We start from the raw sequence: 19562 nt of genomic DNA, 5'->3' as shown, positions 1-19562 counted from the left end.
GCTATTTTTTTTTTTTTTTTTTTGATAGCGACAGGATCTCCCTATGTTGCCCAGGCTGGTCTAAAACTTCTGGCCTCAAGTGATCCTCCTGTCTCAGCCTCCCAAGGTGTTGAGATTACTACAGGCATGAGCCACTGCACCTGGCCTCTAATTTAAAAAAAAAAAAAAAAATTAGGCCAGGTGCAGTGGCTCATGCCTGTAATCCCAGTACTTTGGGAGGCTGAGGCAGATGGATCATTTGAGGTCAGGAGTTCAAGATCAGCCTGACCAACATGGTGAAACCCCATCTCTACTAAAAAAATACAAAAATTAGCCCAGGCGTGATGGTGCACACCTATAATCCCAGCTACTCAAGAGGTTCAGACAGGAGATTCACTTGAACCTGGGAGGTGGAGGTTGCAGTGAGCCAAGGTCACACCACTTCACTCCGGCCTGGGCAACAGAGCGAGACTTCGTCTCAAAAAAAAAAAAAATTGGCCAGGAACAGTGACTCACACCTGTAATCCCAGCACTTTGGGAGGCCAACACAGGTGAATCACTTGAGGTCAGTTCAAGACCAGTCTGGCCAAGATGGTGAGACCCTGTCTCTACTAAAAATACATTAGCCTGGCATGGTGGTCATGCCTGGAATCCCAGCTACTTAGGAGGCTGAGGCAGGAGAATCACTTGAACCCAGGAGGCAGAGGCTGCAGTGAGCTGAGATCGTGCTATTGCACTCCAACCTGGGCAATAAGAGCAAAACTCTGTCTCAAAAAAAAAAATTATTGAGATGTAATTTCCATACCATTACATTCACTTCTTTTAAGTGAACAATTCAATGATTTTTAGTAAATTTATAGTTATGCAACCATCACCAGAATCAAATTTTAAAACATTTTCATCATTCCAAAAAGATCTGTCACATCCATTTGCAGTCCCAAGAACCTTTTTTTTCACCCATCTACAACCAGCCTGAGAGAAACAGGACTCCTTATCTCCCTCTTCCAGCGTGCAGACTTTTTTCCCCTAGTTGGCTTGTTCAGTGAAGGTGCAGCCCAGGTCCAGACTTTATAAACAATGTCTCAGTTCCAAAACTACTCTCAGGAAAGCCCAGGGACTCATCTGCCTTCCCCAGTACCTGCTTAAATTTAAGGCCCTGGCTTCTCATGATGAATCCACCCAATATACAGGCAGCCCCAGAGTCAATTTACCACTCTGATTTTCAGTCCTCACTTGACGGCCAGACACAGTGGCCCATGCCTATAATCCCACCACTTTGGGAGGCCGAGGTGGGAGGTTCACCTGAGGCAAGGAGTTCAAGACCAGCCTGGCCAACATGGTGAAACCTTGTCTCTACTAAAAATACAAAAATTAGCCGGGCATGGTGGCCCACATCTGTAGTCCCAGCTACTTGGGAGGCTGAGGCAGGAGAATTGCTTGAACCTGGGAGGTGGAGGTTGCAGTGAGCAGAGATCGCGCCACTGCACTCCAGCCTGGGTGACAGAGCAAGACTCCGTATTTTGAAAAAAAAAAAAAAGATTTTCAGTCCTTGGTCTCTAAAACTTAAGAATTTCACATTTTCTTTTAAGCTTAACTTTGCACTTAAAATTTTTTTTTGTTTCTATTTTCTCTCTCCTTTCTAGACTTTGGTAGCAGAGGGTTTTCAGATTATGTCAATCTACCACCTGGTTGAAACTTTTTTTTTTTTTTTTCCTGAGACGGAGTCTCGCTGTCTGTCGCCCAGGCTGGAGTGCAGTGGCGTGATCTCGGCTCACTGCAAGCTCCGCCTCCTGGGTTCACGCCATTCTCCTGCCTCAGCCTCCCGAGTAGCTGGGACTACAGGCGCCCGCCACCGCGCCCGGCTAATTTTTTGTATTTTTAGTAGAGACAGGGTTTCACCATGTTAGCCAGGATGGTCTCGATCTCCTGACCTTGTAATCCACCTGCCTCGGCCTCCCAAAGTGCTGGAATTACAGGCGTGAGCCACCGCGCCTGGCCTGAAACTCTTACTCACTCCAACTGGGTAGTTTTCTTTATCTCTACACTGAAACTGCCTTTACCAATGAAGCCAACCTTGCCAAATTCAATGGTCAATTCTCAGTCTTCATCTTACAATTTGGCAGCACCTGACATGACTGATTATTCTCTTACCTTATTGAAATACTCTCTTCACCTGATTTCAGGACACCACACTCTCCTGGCTTATCTCCCACCTCACTACTGCTCTTTCTCATTGTCTTTTGTTTTTTTGTTGTTTGTTTGTTTGAGATGGGGTCTTACTCTGTCACTCAGGTTGGAGTGCAGCGGTGCAATTTCGGCTCACTGCAACCTCTGCCTCTTGGTTTCAAGCCATCCTCCCACCTCAGCCTCCCAAGAAGCTGGGACCACAGGCATGTGCCACCACACCTGGCTAATTTTAGTATTTTGGTAGAGACAGGGTTTCGCCATGTTGCCCAGGCTTGTCTCGAACTGCTGAGCTCAAGCAATCTGCCTGTCTCAGCCTCCCAAAGTGCTGGGATTACAGGCGTGAGCCACTGCACCTGGCCTCTCATTGTCTTTTAATGGCAGCTCCTCTTTACTTTTAAATGTTGGTAGGCTCCAAGTCTCAGTCCTCAATTCCATTCTTTAATCTCAATACTCACTTTTTAAATGATTTCATCTAGTCCCATGGCTTTAAATATCTATAGACTGAGGACTCCCAAATTTTTATTTCCAGTCCTAGCATCAGTCTTGAGCTGCAGATTTGTACATGCACCTGCCTACCTAATATCTCTACTTGCATAGAGTTTATATGAGGGACTTAAGCATTTGTGGATTTTGGTATCTGTTGGTCAGGGGAGGTCCTGGAACCATTCCCCCATGGATACTGAGGAATGACTGTAGTGAGATTTGGGATACATTTTGAAGGTGGAGTCAATAGAATTGGATGTGGGTTATACGGCATCATATTTGCATATAACCCCCCATATACTTTTTTTTCCCTGAGACGAAGTCTCACTCTGTCGCCCAGGATGGAGTGCAGTGGCACGATCTTGGCTCACTGCAACCTCTGCCTCCTGGGTTCATGCGATTCTCCTGCCTCAGCCTCCCAAGTAGCTAAGATTATAGGTGCCCGCCACCACACCCAGCTAATTTTTGTATTTTTAGTAGAGATGGGGTTTCACCATGTTGGCCAGGCTGGTCTTAAACTCCTGACCTCAGGTGATCCACCCACCTTGGCCTCCCAAAGTGCTGGAATTACAGGTATAAGCCACCACACCCAGCCTCCTCCCATGTACTTTAAATCATCTCTAGATTACTTATAATACCTAATACAATGTATTAGGTACAATGTATTAGGTACATTTTGGCTTCCCTGGGCTACATTGGAAGAAGTGTCTTGGGCCACACATAAAATACACTAACACTACACTAATGACAGGTAATGAACTTAAAAAAATAAAAAACTCATAATGTTTTAAGAAAGTTTATGAATTTGTGTTGGGCCACATTCAAAGCCATCCTGGGGCATGCAGACTGTGAGCCACGAGTTGGACAAGCGTGATGTAAATGTTATGTAAAGAGTCCAAACTGTGGGAAATTTTTTGGGTTAACTGTTTTCAACAGATAAATACTAAGAAAAAGAAGACAGAGGTGGAGCTTATAGACTTAAGACATACCAAGTGTTTTTCCTGTGGGTAAAACTAAATTGTGGTATGTGGGGTTGTACATTTGAGTGTAAACTTTATTTTTATTTTTATTTTTTTTGAGACACAGTCTTTTTCTCAAGCTCTGGAGTGCAGTGGTGAGATCACACTCAGTGTAGCCTCGACCTTTTGGGCCCAAATGATACCTCCACTTCAGCCTCCCAAAGTAGCTAGGACAACAAGCATGCCACCATGCCCAGCTAACATTTTATCTTTTGCAGAGATGGGGGTCTCCCTATATTGCACAGGCTGGTCTCAAAATTCTGGGCTGAAGCAATCCTCTCACCTTGGCCTCCCAAAGTGCTGGGATTATGGGCATGAGCCACCTCACCCAGCCAAGTGTAAACTATTTTTTAAAAACCACAAGAAAGTCAGCTGGGCATGGTGGCTCACACCTGTAATCCGAGCACTTTGGAAGGCTGAGGCGGGTGGATCACTTGAGGTCAGGAGTTTGAGACGAGCCTGGCCAACATGGCAAAACCCTATCTCTACTAAAAATATAAAAAAATTAGCCATGCATGATGGCAGGCACCTGCAATCCCAGCTACTCGGGAGGCTGAGGCTGGAGAATCACCTGAACCCGGGAGCTGGAGATTGTAGTGAACTGAGATCACACCACTGCACTCTAGCATGGGCAACAGGGCAGGACTCTGTCTCAAAAAAAAAGGAAGTAATTACTATAAGAGTCAGGATAATGCGGACAATTGTTATTTATGAGGGGAGGGAGAGAATAATGTTTGAATTGAGGCACATGGAAAAGGCTTTTGGGGTGAGTGGCAAAGTTCTATTTCTTCATCTGGGTTGTAGTTGTAGTTACAAAGGAGTTTGCTATATAATAATTTACTAAGGCATACACTTGTTTTGTATGGGTTTTTTTTTTTTTTGTGACAGGGTCTTGCTTTGTCACCTAGACTGGAGTGCAGCAGTACAATCATGGCTCACTGCAGCCTTCAACTTGTGGGCTCAAGCAATCCTCCCACCTCAGCCTCCCCAAGTGCTGGTATTAAAGGAGTGAGCCACTGCACCCAGCACGGACCAATGTATTTAAAACAGCTCCCTACCCCCTCACTATATCCTCACCCTGTTTTATAACTTTATGTACATTTGTGTACTTGTTATCTTCTATGTACCCCACTTGTTTGACTTACCCAGGCTTACATTTGATGCTAAAAATGTGTATTCCGGACACCCAGTTAAAGTGCCAGAAAGTGACTTTTCTATTATCATACCCCTTTCCCACAGTTATATTTTACTCTTTATTTACCAAAAACAAACAACACTCCTGACCAGGTGCAGTGGCTCACGCTTGTAATCCCAGCACTTTGGGAGGCCAAGGTGGGCAGATTGCTTGAGCTCAGGAGTTTGAGATCAGCCTGGGCAACACAGCGAAACCCCAACTCTACTAAAAATACAAAAAATTAGCTGGGTGTGGTGGCGCATGCCTGTAGTCCCAGCTACCTGGGAAACTGAGGTGGGAGGGGGTCACCTGAGCCTGAGACGTCCAGGCTCCAGGGAGTTGTGATCCTGCCACTGCACTCTAGCTTGGGCCACAGAGTGAGACCCTGTCTCAAAAAAATTAAAAAATTTTAAAAAGCACTCTAATAGAGATGACTGCCCTCCTTTAATGGACTTTCATGCTAAGATGTTTATTGGGTCATTGTACCACTGAAGTTTTCACCATTTATGTGGTTTCCCTTTTAGTATCTTTCAGGTCATAACTGGCCGTGCCCAAACTTAACCAATCAGTCTTACTAAGTGCCTGATCTAGAGGAAAGGGGCAAGTCAAAAGAGATGCAAATAATTCTGAGGTTCCCTCTTCCCATTTCTCCCTTAGGGTAGGCTCAATAGGACTGCAACCATTATTGAAGATGTATGTCTAGTAAAGCAAGAAACTCAAGTTCACAGAAAATGAAGAATATGAAAAGGAACCCAGGTACTAAGATGGGTCAATAATCCACAGGGCTGGACGTCAGCAGTACCTGTAACCTGGAAAAAAGAAGACAAAGTACAAAAGGGTAGAGGGAAGAGAAAAAGTGATCTACAAGAAAGGCAAAGGAGAGAAAAAAAAAAAAAAAACACAAACCCCCATACATTCCTAACCTTTCTACTTTCATCAGATCAATTTTATTTATTTATTTATTTATTTATTTATTTATTTATGAGACGGAGTCTCACTCTATCACCCAGGCTGGAGTGCAATGGCACTATCTTGGCTCACGGCAACCTCTGCCTCATGATTCTTCTGCCTCAGCCTCCCAAGTCTGGGATTTCAAGTGCACACCACCACGCCCGGCTAATTTTTTATTTTAGAAAAGAGACGGGGTTTCGCCATGTTGGCCAGGCTGGTCTCGAACTCCTGACCTCAGGTGATCCACCCACCTCAGCCTCCCAAAGTGCTGGGATTACAGGCATGAGCCTCATCAGACCAATTTTAGATTGACCAAGTACCTACCTTTGCATCTGAACAGTGGAGCTTGGCCCATTCTGTACATCTCCTTGGCCAAACTGGCCATATGCAGCCTGGCCACAAGGAGCCTGTGCTGTTGAGGCTGGAGGTGCCCCCGAGGAAGGTGGGGCTCTTGACATACCTGAGGGTAAAGGACAGAAACTAAGTGATTGGGAAATAACTTTCTCCTCCACCCTGAGCCAGGAATGCAAAGCAAGGATCAATAAACTCAGACCTTCACTGGCCCAATACCACAGTTTAGGCAGTTAAAAGGACACTACCAGCATACAGCTGTAGCTACAGCATTCTAAACACAGATTCCCAACAGGGGGCCTACACTCCCCTAGACAAGCATACTAGGGGTGAAGCTGTAGCCAGAGGCACAAGAATGTAGGGCCTTCCTTTGATCACTATACTCTCAGTCAACCCAAGACTGCCTAATATTCTTACCCTAGACAACAAGCCAACCCTTTTAAGGAAAAGATCTTACTCCAGAACCTAGAAACTTGGAGCATATATGAAAAAGGAGACTCAGAAGACGACCAAGTAATATACTGAACTAGGCTGCAAAGAAAGGCACCTCTTGGGGAGATTATTCTGCCACCTTCTTCTTCATTCATTCTGCTTATACTAACTATATCCTTTCATCCACTTCTAAGTGTGAAAGCATCAAACAGCACATGATTCAGGAACGTGTTCCTATAGGTTGGAGACCTTGTTTCTGCCCAACAGTTCAGTAAGGACAGCTGGCCTGTCCTCCCATCAGCATTGCCACCTATGTCCTCACAAAAGCTGTACTCCATCCTTCCTATTCCTTAGAACCACCATCAAAGCTATTTACACTACCCTTGGCCATTCTTCACATATGAAGTTCAGGGAGAAAGCAATTAGTTACTTGGCACATCACTTTTGAAATGTGGATGACCTCTGTTCAAAGAATGTTTTTCTTTTGCTCTGCCCTCAGTACAGATTAGACATTATAGAACCTGCCTACAGGAACATGATTAACCTAAACTTGCTCACCAGCCATGACAGAATCAGATATGTTTTCCTCTAACAAAGGTTTCTCATTAGAGAATGCCAAACTCGAGCACTTGACAAAGCGGAGGTGGACTCTGTCTAGCCAAAGTCTCAGCTTAGAATTAAGGTTCTTCCAAAGACCTGGGGCCACAATATTTTTTTCCCCACAGTTAAAATCGTCATACTTCATTATTTCCCAAATCTTACCAGTACCTACTTGATGCCTTCTTTTTTCCATATCCCTTTATGAAAGCATAGAGTTTGGCATACCCTAAATCATCGGCTAGCCTAAGCAAAGATCTACTGTTAACTATTTCCAAAAAGCCCCTCCGGAGAATCTGTAGAGTACTAGCTGCTCTTCTTGAGAAAGTAAGGTAAGGCTGGACATGGTGGCTCACGCCTGTAATCCCAGCACTTTGGGAGGCCAAGGCGGGCGGATCACGAGGTCAGGAGTTCGAGACCAGCCTGGCCAATATGGTGAAACCCTGTCTCTACTAAAAATATAAAAATTAGCCAGGCGTGGTGGCATGTGCCTGTAATCCCAGCTACTTGGGAGGCTGAGGCAGGAGAACTGCTTGAACCCGGGAGGCAGAGGTTACAATGAGCCAAGATCATGCCACTGCACTCCAGCCTGGGCGACAGAGTAAGATTGTCTCAAAAAAGAAAAAAAAAAAAGAAAAAGTAAGGTTAAAAGCCAAACATTGAACCTAGAGCAGCATCAGATTAGTATTCTCTTATTACCATGACATTACAGAGCATCTAAGAAGCAGAGCAAACTCAAGCAAAGGAAAAGGACGGATATCAGAAGAAAGACAGGAGAGGCACCAAAAGTCAGGCACACAAATATCACACTTTTCATCCCCATAAACTACACTGTCCCAGGGTCATTTATACATAAGAATCATCAGTCCAACAAGAGGCTTTCTCAACATATATGAGGAATAAATTATTTCAAGGAGACTACAAGTCAACAGGAAATATTCGGTCCAGGTCACAGGATCTAGAGGGGTGTGGACCACAACCCTTCCATTTAGCTCTGAACAATGTGACCAGGTAAGGCTGCACAAGGTGATACCCACAGGAAGTGAGCGGTCAGTGAACCTGGGAGATGTGTTCCCACTAGATGGCTTAAGGCAGAAACACAGTAGCTTATCTAAAAACAGGGAAGACAGCTGGGCGCGGTGGCTTACGTGTGTAATCCTAGCACTTTGAGAGGCCGAGGCAAGTAGATCACCTGAGGTCAGGAGTTCGAGACCAGCCTGGCCAACATGGCAAAATCCCGTCTCTACTAAAAATACAAAAAATTAGCCAGGTGTGGTGGTGGGCGCCTGTATCCCAGCTACTCAGGAGGCTGAGGCACGAGAATCGCTTGAACCTGGGAGGCAGAGGTTGCAGTGAGCTGAGATTGTGCCATTGCGCTCCAGCCTGGGTAATAAGAGCCAAACTTCGGCTCAAAAAGAAAAAAGAAAAAAATAAGGCCGGGTGTGGTGGCTCACACCTGTAATCCCAGCATTTGGGAGGCTGAGGCGGGTGGATCACCTGAGGCCAGGAGTTTGAGACCAGCCTGGCCAACATGGTGAAACCCCATCTCTACTAAAAATACAAAACATTAGCCAGGCGTGGTGGCACATGCCTGTAATCCCAGCTACTTGGGAGACTGAGGCCGGAGAATCGCTTAAACCTGGGAAGCGGAAGTTACGGTAAGCTGAGATTGTGCCACTGCACACCAGCCTGGGCAACAAGAGCAAAATTCCATCTCAAAAAAAATTAAAAATAAGGCTAGAGGTGGTGGCTCATGCCTGTAATGTCAGCACTTTGGGAAGCCGAGATGGGCGAATCATTTGAGGTCAGGAGTTTGAGACCAGCATGGCCAACATGGTGTAACAGCATCTCTACTAAAAATACAAAAAATAGCCGGGCATGGTGGTGGGTGCCTGTAATCACAGCTACTCTGGAGGCTGAGGCAGGAGAATTGCTTGAATCTGGGAAGCGGAGGTTGCAGTGAGCCGAGATTGTGCCACTGCACTCCAGCCTGGGCAACAGAGCGAGACTGTCTCAAAAAATAAAAAATAAATAAATAAAAAATAAAATAAATAAAATAAAATAAAAAAACAGAGAAGGGGGCAGGCGTGGTGGCTCAAGCCTGTAATCCCAGCATTTTGGGAGGCCAAGGCTGGTGGATCATTTGAGGTCAGGAGTTCTTCAAGACCTTCCTGGCCACTGGTAAAACCCCGTCTCTACTAAAATTGGCCAGGTGTGGTGGCTCATGCCTGTAATCCCAGCACTTTGGGAGGCCAAGGTGGGTGGATCACTTGAGGTTGGGAGTTCAAGACCAGCCTGACCAACATGGAGAAACCCCGTCTCTACTAAAGATACAAAATTAGCGGGGTGTGGTGGTGCATGCCTGTAATCCCAGCTACTCCGGAGGCTGAGGCAGGAGAGTCACTTGAACCCAGGAGGTGGAGGTTGCGGTGAGCCGAGATCATGCCACTGCACTCCAGCCTGGGCAACAAGAGTGAAACTCTGTCTCAAAAAAAAAAAAAAAAAAAAATTACAGGCCAGGCACGGTAGCTCACACCTATAATCCCAGCACTTTGGGAGGCTGAGGCGGGCGGATCACAAGATCAGGAGTTCAAGACCAGCCTGGCCAAGATGGTGAAACCCCCATCTCTACTAAAAATACAAAAAAATTAGCTGGTGTGGTGGCGGGTACCTGTAATCCTAGCTACTCAGGAGGCTGAGGCAGAGAACTGCTTGAACCTGGGAGGTGGAGGTTGCAGTGAGCCAAGATGGTGCCACTGCACTCCAGCCTGGGCAACAGAGAGAGACTCCATCTCAAAATAAATTAAAAAAATACAAAAATTAGCTAGACATGTTGGTGCATGCCTGTAATCCCAGCTACTGGGGAGGCTGAGGCAGAATAAGTGCTTAAGCAGAGGTTGCAATGAATTGAGATTGTGCCACTGTACTCCAGCATGGGTGACAGAGCAAGACTCTGTCTCAAAAAAAAAATTAAAATAATTAAAAAAAAGGGAAGGGAATGGCGCCCATGGGGCTCTCAGCTACACAGGGCCAGATTTATGTTCCTCAATCCCAGTCACCCAAACTTCTCGGGTAGCTTAGCTAGAGCAATACAATCCAACCTGAAGACTCTGCTGATTTCCCTCCATAGCTCAAAGGAAACAGAAACATACCTTGGGGAGGTGTTTGCTGATAGCCTGGTACTGGGCCATTGTAGGCTCCATAGGGAATGGCGGGGGCTGTGGACCCTGACTGCCCACCGTAGCTGGACTGATGATACCCTGGGTAGATGGGCTGGGGCTGCCCAAATGGTGGCACAGGTGGAACTGACTGGTTGACGTTCATTATGAAAGCATTCCCGATTTGGTCTCACCTGTTACAGAAAAGAGAAATTAGTCAAAGTGAACTTTCTAAAGAGAGCAACTATTCAGGGCAGGAAGTAGAGTTAAAAAGAAATTGACCTTATCAGATGGTGATCAGTTTAATAATCCTCACACTTCCACAGGATCTTAGTAATTTTCTGCCCCAGCCTGCATTCAGAATATCTCCTAAAAGCAAGGATTTTGTTACTCTGACCACCCACCTTTTGTCACTGTCTAAATAGTATAAATTTCAACTTCAGACAGACCCACTGAAATGGAGCAGCAGCCTCCATTCCCCAGTGGTATGATTTCTAGTGTCTAGTCACACAGAGTCTTGTGGCTGATGAACTACCTTGATGTTACAGGTAAAAGAAACAATGTTCCCACTTTCCATTCATTCACTCTAGCATCCATTCATTCAGCAAACATCGAGTACCCTCTAGTGTGCCGAACAATTGATTTAAAATCAATCAGGCTAAAAATCTAAAACAGATCCGATAAAATCCTTCCCCCTCAATGACAAAATTTAGGCTGAGTTACAGAAATGACATTCTTTAGCTAAACTGCCATAATACAAATGATACTCCAACCCCAGTCTTTCCACCAAAAGGGTGTATGGACCTTAAAACTGAAGGTGTGTTTTTTTTTTTTTTTTTTTTTTGAGACGGAGTCTCACTCTGTTGCCAGGCTGGAGTGCAGTGGCGCGATCTCGGCTCACTGCAACCTCCACCTCCCGGGTTCAAACGACTCTCCTGCCTCAGCCTCCCAAGTAGCTGGGATTACAGGTGCATTCCACCACACCCAGCTAGTTTTTGTATTTTTAGTAGAGACGGGTTTTCGCCCTGTTGGCCAGGCTGGTCTCGATCTCCTGAACTCGTGATCCACCCACCTTGGCCTCCCAAAGTGCTGGAATCACAGGTGTGAGCCACCACGCCCAGCCAAAACCGAAGCATTAAAATCAATAAAAGTTGGCCAGGCACAGTGGCTCACGCCTGTAATCCCAGCACTTTGGGAGGCCGAGTCGGGCACATCACTTGAGGTCAGGAGTTCGTGACCAGCCTGGCCAACACGGTGAAACCCAGTCTCTACTAAAAATACAAAAACTAGCCGGGCATGGTGGCACCCGCCTGTAATCCCAGCTACTTGGGAGGCTGAGGCAGGAGAATCGCTTGAACCTGGGAGGTGGAGGTTGCAATAAGCTGAGATCACGCCACTGCACTCCAGCCTGAGCAATAGAGCAAGACTCCCTTTCAAAAAAAAAATAATAAAAAATAAAGGACACCTGAAAACTCTAGCAAGGTAACAGATTAAAACCGAGTGCAGGCCAGGCGCGGTGGCTCACACCTGTAATCCTAGCATTTTGGGAGGCCGAGGCGGGCGGATCACGAGGTCAGGAGATAGAGACTACGGTGAAACCCCGTCTCTACTAAAAATACAAAATATTAGCCGGGCGTGGTGGCGGGTGCCTGCAGTCCCAGCTACTCGGAGAGGCTGAGGCAGGAGAATGGCGTGAACCCGGGAGGCGGAGCTTGCAGTGAGCCGAGATCGCGCCACTGCACTCCAGCCTGGGCGACAGAGCAAGACTCCGTCTCAAAAAAAAAAAAAAACAAAAAACAAAAAACAAAACCAAGTGCAGAACAGGCACCAAAACTTCTTCACATAATCTGAGGAAACAGTTCAAGAATCAGGGGCAAAGTTAGAGTTAGATTTCATGGAAAAAATCATTCACCTCATCCCTCAAGCAGAAGACTATGAATATTCTAAATTCCAATGCACTTCTCCAACTCTCCTGTTTCTGCTCCCCTTACGATTGTTATGAATCTCAGCCACCATCAAAATTATTACAATCTTGCTCACCAACACAGGGATGAATTAGAGGGCCTTTTCTAAATAGGGTCTTTCCAAGAAAACTACCTCATCACATCTACTTTCAACAGCTGTATCATTCCAATTATCCTATAGACAGAAGGGGCCCATGAAGCAGGAGCACTCAGAGTTGCTGCAGAGGGAACAATGGGCCTCTCCCCCTTTGCTAGAAGGGCCACCTTGACTATAGAAGAGGAGCTGATCCTGGTCTAAAACTCTTTTAAACTCAGTTATCTCAGTAGCTGTTCTTCCAAACCCTAAACCTTACACAGGTCACTGACCCTAAGTTTAAAATATGTCCCCTCCCTTTATGTTTCCAAAGCCGGGGGAGGGGCAAAGAAAGGAGCTTCTTCTCCAGAAAATAATCCCCTCAAACACATTCAAGAGCTTGGAGTCAGACTGAAGTCTCGACTCCATTCTGGGTGGATAGTCGAGGGTGACAACCCAAGGGGGCGGGGCAAGCTTCCTAGAACTCTGAAAGTAGTCAAGCCATGGAGCCTCGGATCAAGACCGAGAAGCCAAGTCGGCTTCTAGGGCCACGTTAAGAGAGGGGGCTGCTCTGTTAAGCACAAAGACCAAGCGTCTTGCACCTTTTAACAGGCTCGGGGCCGGAAGCAGGAGCTGGAATCTGGGCCGGGAGACGAAGAGAGGGTCTAGGACCTGCTCCCGGGTGGTGGATGGGTGAGGTGAGGGTCTCTTCCCAGGCCCCGCCCCCAGGCTCCTCCCTTCTTTCTGAAACCGGACCCCAATCTGGCCAGTAATACCCTGACCTCTCCTTTGCTTTCCTACCCTACAACCTCCCGATGCCACTCCTCACCCGGCTCCAGATCCAGGTTAGACTTCGTTCCTAACGTCAAGGATCCCAGGCTCCACTTCCGGTTCCGAGGGGGCCGTCGCGTCATCCCCGGAAGTTCCTCCTCCACGCTTTAGGGCCGGGCACTCCTTCTGCCACGTCTGCATTTCGGGAACCCGGATGCTGCGCATGCGCTTCTTTCATCTTCCCATCATGGCCGCCGCCTGTGCTTCTCTGCTAAGTCGTATGTATTTCCCTCCTGACATTTTTTTTCAGATGTTCCGGTCACTTTATGGCCTCACCAACAGAAATAAGATTAAAAAGAATTTGTCAAACTATCTTTAATAATGGCCCGTCACTCTGCCTGTGACGTATTAGTGACCTCTGAGCTAGAGTCTTGTAGTCACTTCCTGCTGACCCCTGACCCCGTTGATTTCCGTCCGCTAGGTTGATCTCACCTATGGCTTTTGCTGGTCATGAGATTTGCGGAACGTGTGGTGGTGGTAAAGGGCACCAACTATTGTCAACCTGCATGTGGGGGTCTGAGGTCTGGCTCTACAGCTTGTAAAATGGAAATAATAATAATGCCCGTATAAGAACTTGAGAGGAGGAAATTAGGCCACATAGGCCGCTTGGCATCATAGTAAGCACTCAGTAAAGGTCAATTGTTATTAACCGTTTTTATACAGCGCCTTCGTTTAGGTGCAGAGCTTTATCAGAGCCAAAAGATCTCTGCTCTCTGTTGGAAGAGTTATAGTTCCTGCAAATTATTAGTACCCCGTTTAATGGCTAAGTAATTATACCTAACAATGCTGGGATTTCTTTTTCATATAAATGACTTCATTTGAACTTTTCAGTACTATTTATTGATTTAATAATTTTTCGAGCACTGCTGTTGAAACTGCCTTTGCAAAATTACAACCGAGGAAATTATGATAGTGGAAGAAATCAGACTTAACCGACTCCGTCTTGCTTCTAACCTTTAAGTTGTCCTTATTCCTGGGTGTAGGTGGAACTAACTTTGGGGAGGAATTCAGTTCATGGTTTGACTCTGAAACAAAATTGATAATAGCCCCTTCCCGAAAAGACCCCCTTCTTGCCTGGGGACCAGTCTGTCTGTACAGGACTAACAAATTAGCTACAAGATTACAAATTACAGTTTAGGGGTCATGCAGTCTCTGGCTCCAAGAGTCTGAACCTCCCCAAATTGCTTTTAGGAATAACATCACTATTGTAAAACCTAAGATTAGTGCTTGAGATATTTTGCAGACCCTGCACTCATTGGATCTCATTGGATCAGCTGACTACCTAGACCGGTAACCTGGCTCAATCAGTTCTGCCATTCCACCCAGGAACAGAAAACAGCAAGAAAACCTCACTTCGACTCCCTGTGATTCCGTCTTCAACCTGACCAATCAGCACTTCCCGCTTCTCAAGCTCCTACTCGCCAAATTATCTTTAAGAACTCTGATCCTCAAATACTCAGGGAGACTAATTTGTGTAATAATAAAACTCTGGTCTCCCACACAGCTGGCTCTGCGTGAATTACTCTTTCTCCATTGCAATTCCCTGGTCTTGATAAATCAGCTCTGTCAAGGCAGCAGGCAGGGTGAACCTATTGAGCCCTTACATTGTGTGCCAAGCCATGTTCTTGGTTCTGGAAATAGAGCAATGAACAAAAGTGTTTGTTCTCATATTATTGACAGTAAATATTAGTTATTCTGAGGCACAGAGTGGTTTATTCACTGAAAAATTTGCACTTTAGGCTGTGCTGGAAACTATATATTAGGCATTGAGCATGCTTTACTAAACAAGCAGATTGTTCTTGTCCTCTTTTGTTTTGAGACGGAGTCTTGCTCTGTCTCCAGGCTGGAGTGCAGTGGCCCAATCTTGGCTCACTGCAACTTCTGCCTCCTGGGTTCAAGCGATTCTCATGCCTCAGACTCCCGAGTAGCTGGGATTACAGGCATGTGCCACCACCCCAGCTAATTTTTGTATGTTGAGTATAGACAGGGTTTCACCATGTTGGACAGGATGGTCTTGATCTCCTGACTTTGTGATTCGCCCTGCTTGGCCTCCCAAAGTGCTGGGATTACAGGTGTGAGCCACTGCGGCCAGCCTGTTGTTTTAGAGATGATTTTGCTATGTTGCTCAGGCTGGGCTCAAGTGGTCCTCCTACCTCAGCAGGAGTAGCTGGGTAGTTGAGTTGCTAGGGCTACAGGTATGTGCCACCACATCTGGCTAATTTTTTGTAGAGGTGAGGTCTCCCTGTGTTGCCCAGGGTGGTCTCAAATTCCTCCCACTGTAGCCTTCCAAATTGCTGAGATTACAGGTGTGAAGCCACCACACCTGACCTATCAGTTTATAGTCAGTGGTTAAAGTGTGATCCTCGTGATCAGCAGTATCAGTGTCACCTGGAAACTTGCTTGAAATGCAAATTTCAGACCCACTTTACATAGATAAGAGCCAGAAATTCTGGAGGTGGGGCCCAGCAAGCTATAGTTTAAGGCCCTCCAGGTGATTCCATTGCTGATTGAGAACCACTAGTCTAGATGAATAATTTGCCAAATCCAAATAACATATGTTGAGCACCTGACCTAAACTGGTCCTCTGCTAAGCATTTTCACATGATTCATCCCACTTGCCTCATATCGATATAGGAAAGTAAATATCCTCTGTCTTGCTTAAGGTTGCACCCCCTAGGGCTGGGCATGGTGGCTCATGCCTGTAATCCCAGCACTTTGGGAGGCCGAGACAGGCGGATCACCTGAAGTCAGGAGTTTTGAGAGCAGCCTGGCCAACGCTGTCTCTACTAAAAATACAAAAATTAGCTGGATGTCGTGGTGCATGCCTGTAATCCCAACTACTCAGGAGGCTGAGGCAGGAGAATCACTTGAACCCAGGGGACAGAGGTTGCAGTGAACAAAGATTGCACCACTGCACTCCAGCCTGGGACACAGAGCAAGACTCCGTCTTAAAAAAAAGGTTGCACCCCTGGTAAGTGGTAGATCCTAGATTCAGTTTCTTCCGCTTCCCCCCACCTTTTTTTTTTCTATTTGAGACAGGGTCTCTTGTCACCCAGGCTGGAGTGCAGTGGCATGATCTTGGCTCACTTCACCCTCTGCCTCCCAGGCTCAAGTGATCCTCCCCACTCAGCCTCCCTAGTAGTTGGGACTACAGGCATGTGCCACCACTCTTAGCTAGCTAAGTTTTGTATTTTTTGTAGAGATGGGGTTTCACCATGTTACCCAGGCTGGTCTCAGAGCTCAAGCAATCTGCCTGCCTCGGCCTTCCAAAGTGCTGGGATTACAGGCATAAGCCACCATGCCCAGACCATAGTTCATAGTTTCTTTTTTTTTTATTTTTTATTTTGGGAGTCTCACTCTGTTGCCCAGGCTGGAGTGCAGTGGCACTATCTTTGCTCACTGCAGCCTCCGTCTCCTGGGTTCAAGCGATTCACCTGCCTCAGCCACCCAAGTAGCTGGGATTACAAATGTGTGCCACTACAACCGGCTAATTTTTGTATTTTTACTAGAGACAAGGTCTTACCATATTGGCCAGGCTGGTCTCAAACTCCTGGCCTCAAGTGATACACCTGCCTCGGCCTCCCAAAGTGCTGGGATTACAGGCATGAGCCACCATGCCCAGCTCTGTACCATAGTTTCTTGAGGATAGAGACTAACGTGTTGCAATTTATTCATTTCTGTATCTGCACTCAGTGGCTCTCAACCTCTGTTGCATATTAGAATAATCTGTGGCGCTTTTTGTTTTTATTTTTATTTTTGAGACAGAGTTTCGCTCTTGTTGCCCAGGCTGGAGTGCAGTGGTGTGATCTCGGCCCACTGCAACCTCTCCCTCACACGTTCAAGCGATTCTTCTGCCTCAGCCTCCCAAGTAGCTGGGATTACAGGCATGCACCACCACGCCTGGCTAATTTTTGTATTTTGAGTAGAGATGGAATTTAACCATGTTGGCCAGGTTGGTCTCAAACTCCTGACCTCAGGTGATCCACCTGCCTTAGCCTCCCAAAGTGCTAGGATTACAGGCGTGAGCCACTGCACTCAGCCTTGTGGTGCTTTTTTAAATGCCACTACCAGGTACCAGACCAATAAAATCTGTCCCTAAGGATGAGACCTGGATATGTGTGTGCGTGTAAAACTTCATTGCATCATCATTTAATCCTATTTGCTGATACGCTCTTTTTTTAGGGACTCAGCTGTAAATGTTTTCTAGGTGATTTTAATATGCACTGAGGGTTAATTGAAATCCATTGGTATAGCACAATGGCTGACATGTAGCTAACACTCAATAAATGTTTGAATAGTGAATGAATAGATACTTAGATCCTCTTTTTTTTTTTTTTTTTTTTTTTGAGACAGAGTTTCGCTCTTGTTGCCCAGGCTGGAGTGCAATGGCCCAATCTTGGCTCACCACAACCTCCGCCTCCCGGGTTCAAGCGATTTTCCTGCCTCAGGCTCCCAAGTAGCTGGGATAACAGGCATGTGCCACCATGCCCAGCTAATTTTTGTATTTTTAGTAGAGATGGGGTTTCTCCATGTTGATCAGGCTGGTCTCGAACTCCTGACCTCAGGTGATCCACCCACCTTGGGCTCCCAACGTGCTGGGATTACAGGTGTGAGCCACCGAGCCTGGCCTAAATCCTCTTTTTACTGGTGAGGCCAAGTGACTGCCCTGCCTGAGGTCACACAGCTAGTAAGTGATGGAAGAACCCAAATTCAAGCTGGGCACAGTGGCTCATGCCTGTAATCCCAGCACTTTGGGAGGCCGAGGTGGGTGGATCACCTGAGGTCAGGAGTTCGAGACCAGCTTGGCCAACATGGTGAAACCCCGTCTCTACTAAAAATACAAAAATTAGCCGGGCATGGTGGCGGGTGCCTGTAGTATCAGCTACTTGGGAGGCTGAGACAGGAGAATCGCTTGAACCTGGGAGGTGGAGGTAGCAGTGAGCTGAGACCATGCCATTGCACTCCAGCCTGGGCAACAAGAGCGAAACTCTGTCTAAAAACAAAAAAAATAAAAGGGAGTCAGGCGCAGTGGCTTACACCTGTAATCCCAGCACTTTGGGAAGCCGAAATGGGCGGATCACGAGGTCAGGAGTTTGAGACCAGCCTGGCCAACATGGTGAAACCCTGTCTCTACTAAAAATACAAAAAGCTAGCCAAGTATGGTGGCACATGCCTGTAGTCCCAGCTACTCAGGAGGCTGAGGCAGGAGAATCGTTTGAACTTGGGAAACGGAGGTCACAGTGAGCCAAGATCTCCATTGCACTCCAGCCTGGGCGACAGGGTGAGACTCCGTCTCAAAAAAAAGAACCCAAGTTCAATTCTTCTGACCCCAAAATCCCAAGTATTTTCTTGGAGATCAGGTCTCCCTCTGTTGCCTCCAAGTGTTTTCTCCCCTTTGTCTTTCTTGTCTTTCTTTCTTTTTTTTTTTTTTTTTTGGAGACAGGGTCTCACTCTGTCACCCAGGCTAGAGTGCAGTGGCAGGATCACGACTCACTGCAGCTTCGACCTCCAGGGCTCAAGCAACCCTCCCACGTCAATCTCCCAAGTAGCTGGGACTATAGGAGCATGTGACCAGGCAGGCCTGGCTAAATTTTTTTGTATTTTTTATAGAAACAGGGTTTCACCATGTTATCCAGGCTGGTCTTGAACTCCTGGGCTCAAGCGATCCACCTGCCTCAGCCTCTCAAAGTGCTGGGGTTATAGGCATGAGCCACTGCACCCAGCCCAAGTGTTTCTAGGACATAGAGGCATATGCCAAGGCAAACAGTATTTAGCATACACTAGGTAGGCAGCTATTTCATGAAACTCTGTAGCCTTTGATAATCACAGTTATAGCACCATAATGTTATGCCTTGTAACAGAGACATTCTTGTAGTGGAAACCTAGAGACAAGTAGAGATTGTATTAACATGGGTTGGTATGTTTACACACACCTACACACCTTTCCATGACCATGTATGTATTGCAATAGGTAATTTATTTTTTTATAGTTTTTTTGTTTGTTTTTGTTTTTTTTTTTGAAACGGAGTCTCGCTCTGTCACCCAGGCTGGAGTGCAGTGGCACGACCTTGGCTCACCACAAGCTCCGCCTCCCGGGTTTACGCCATTCTCCTGCCTCAGCCTCCCGAGTAGCTGGGACTACAGGTGTCTGCCACCAAGCCCAGCTAATTTTTTGTATTTGTAGTAGAGACGGGGTTTCACCGTGTTAGCCAGGATGGTCTCAATCTCCTGACCTCGTGATCCGCCCGCCTTGGCCTCCCAAAGTGCTGGGATTACAGGCGTGAGTCACCATGCCCAGCCTATAGTTGTTTTTTTTTTTTTAATTTTTTTTAATAAGAAGAAAATAGAGATGGGGAGGGCGTC

The 19562-nt window shown here is 46.5% G+C and overlaps 1 protein-coding gene and 1 long non-coding RNA gene across 8 annotated transcripts in view; one reads left to right on the top strand and one right to left on the bottom strand.

Moving 5' to 3' along the window:
* Positions 1 to 13278, bottom strand: part of SEC24C (SEC24 homolog C, COPII coat complex component) — a 28070-nt gene extending 14792 nt beyond the window's left edge. For 3 of the 7 annotated variants that reach the window (XM_030798380.1, XM_030798385.1, XM_030798383.1), the window contains exons 1-3: positions 13198 to 13277; positions 10326 to 10525; positions 6118 to 6253 (exon numbers count right to left, since the gene is read on the bottom strand). In XM_030798380.1, coding sequence (XP_030654240.1) covers positions 6118 to 6253; positions 10326 to 10497 — 308 coding nt within the window. In that variant the 5' untranslated portion in view covers positions 10498 to 10525; positions 13198 to 13277. Of the gene's footprint in view, positions 1 to 5644; positions 5652 to 6117; positions 6254 to 10325; positions 10526 to 10613; positions 10701 to 12661; positions 12679 to 13197 lie in introns of those variants that run through there. The other 4 variants (XM_030798381.1, XM_030798384.1, XM_030798382.1 and 1 more) reach the window with 3 other exon arrangements.
* A 56-nt stretch (positions 13279 to 13334) lies between these two features.
* Positions 13335 to 14700, top strand: LOC115831213. The gene is made up of 2 exons (XR_004026735.1): positions 13335 to 13417; positions 14443 to 14700. It is a non-coding gene; the product is annotated as an uncharacterized LOC115831213 (long non-coding RNA).
* The last annotated feature ends 4862 nt before the right edge of the window (positions 14701 to 19562 follow it).

This window comes from Nomascus leucogenys, chromosome 18 (genome assembly GCF_006542625.1).
Source record: "Nomascus leucogenys isolate Asia chromosome 18, Asia_NLE_v1, whole genome shotgun sequence".
Lineage (NCBI taxonomy): Eukaryota > Metazoa > Chordata > Mammalia > Primates > Hylobatidae > Nomascus > Nomascus leucogenys.
The sequence above is the reverse complement of the archived record's forward strand: the minus strand, read 5'-3'. Positions and strand labels throughout refer to the sequence as shown.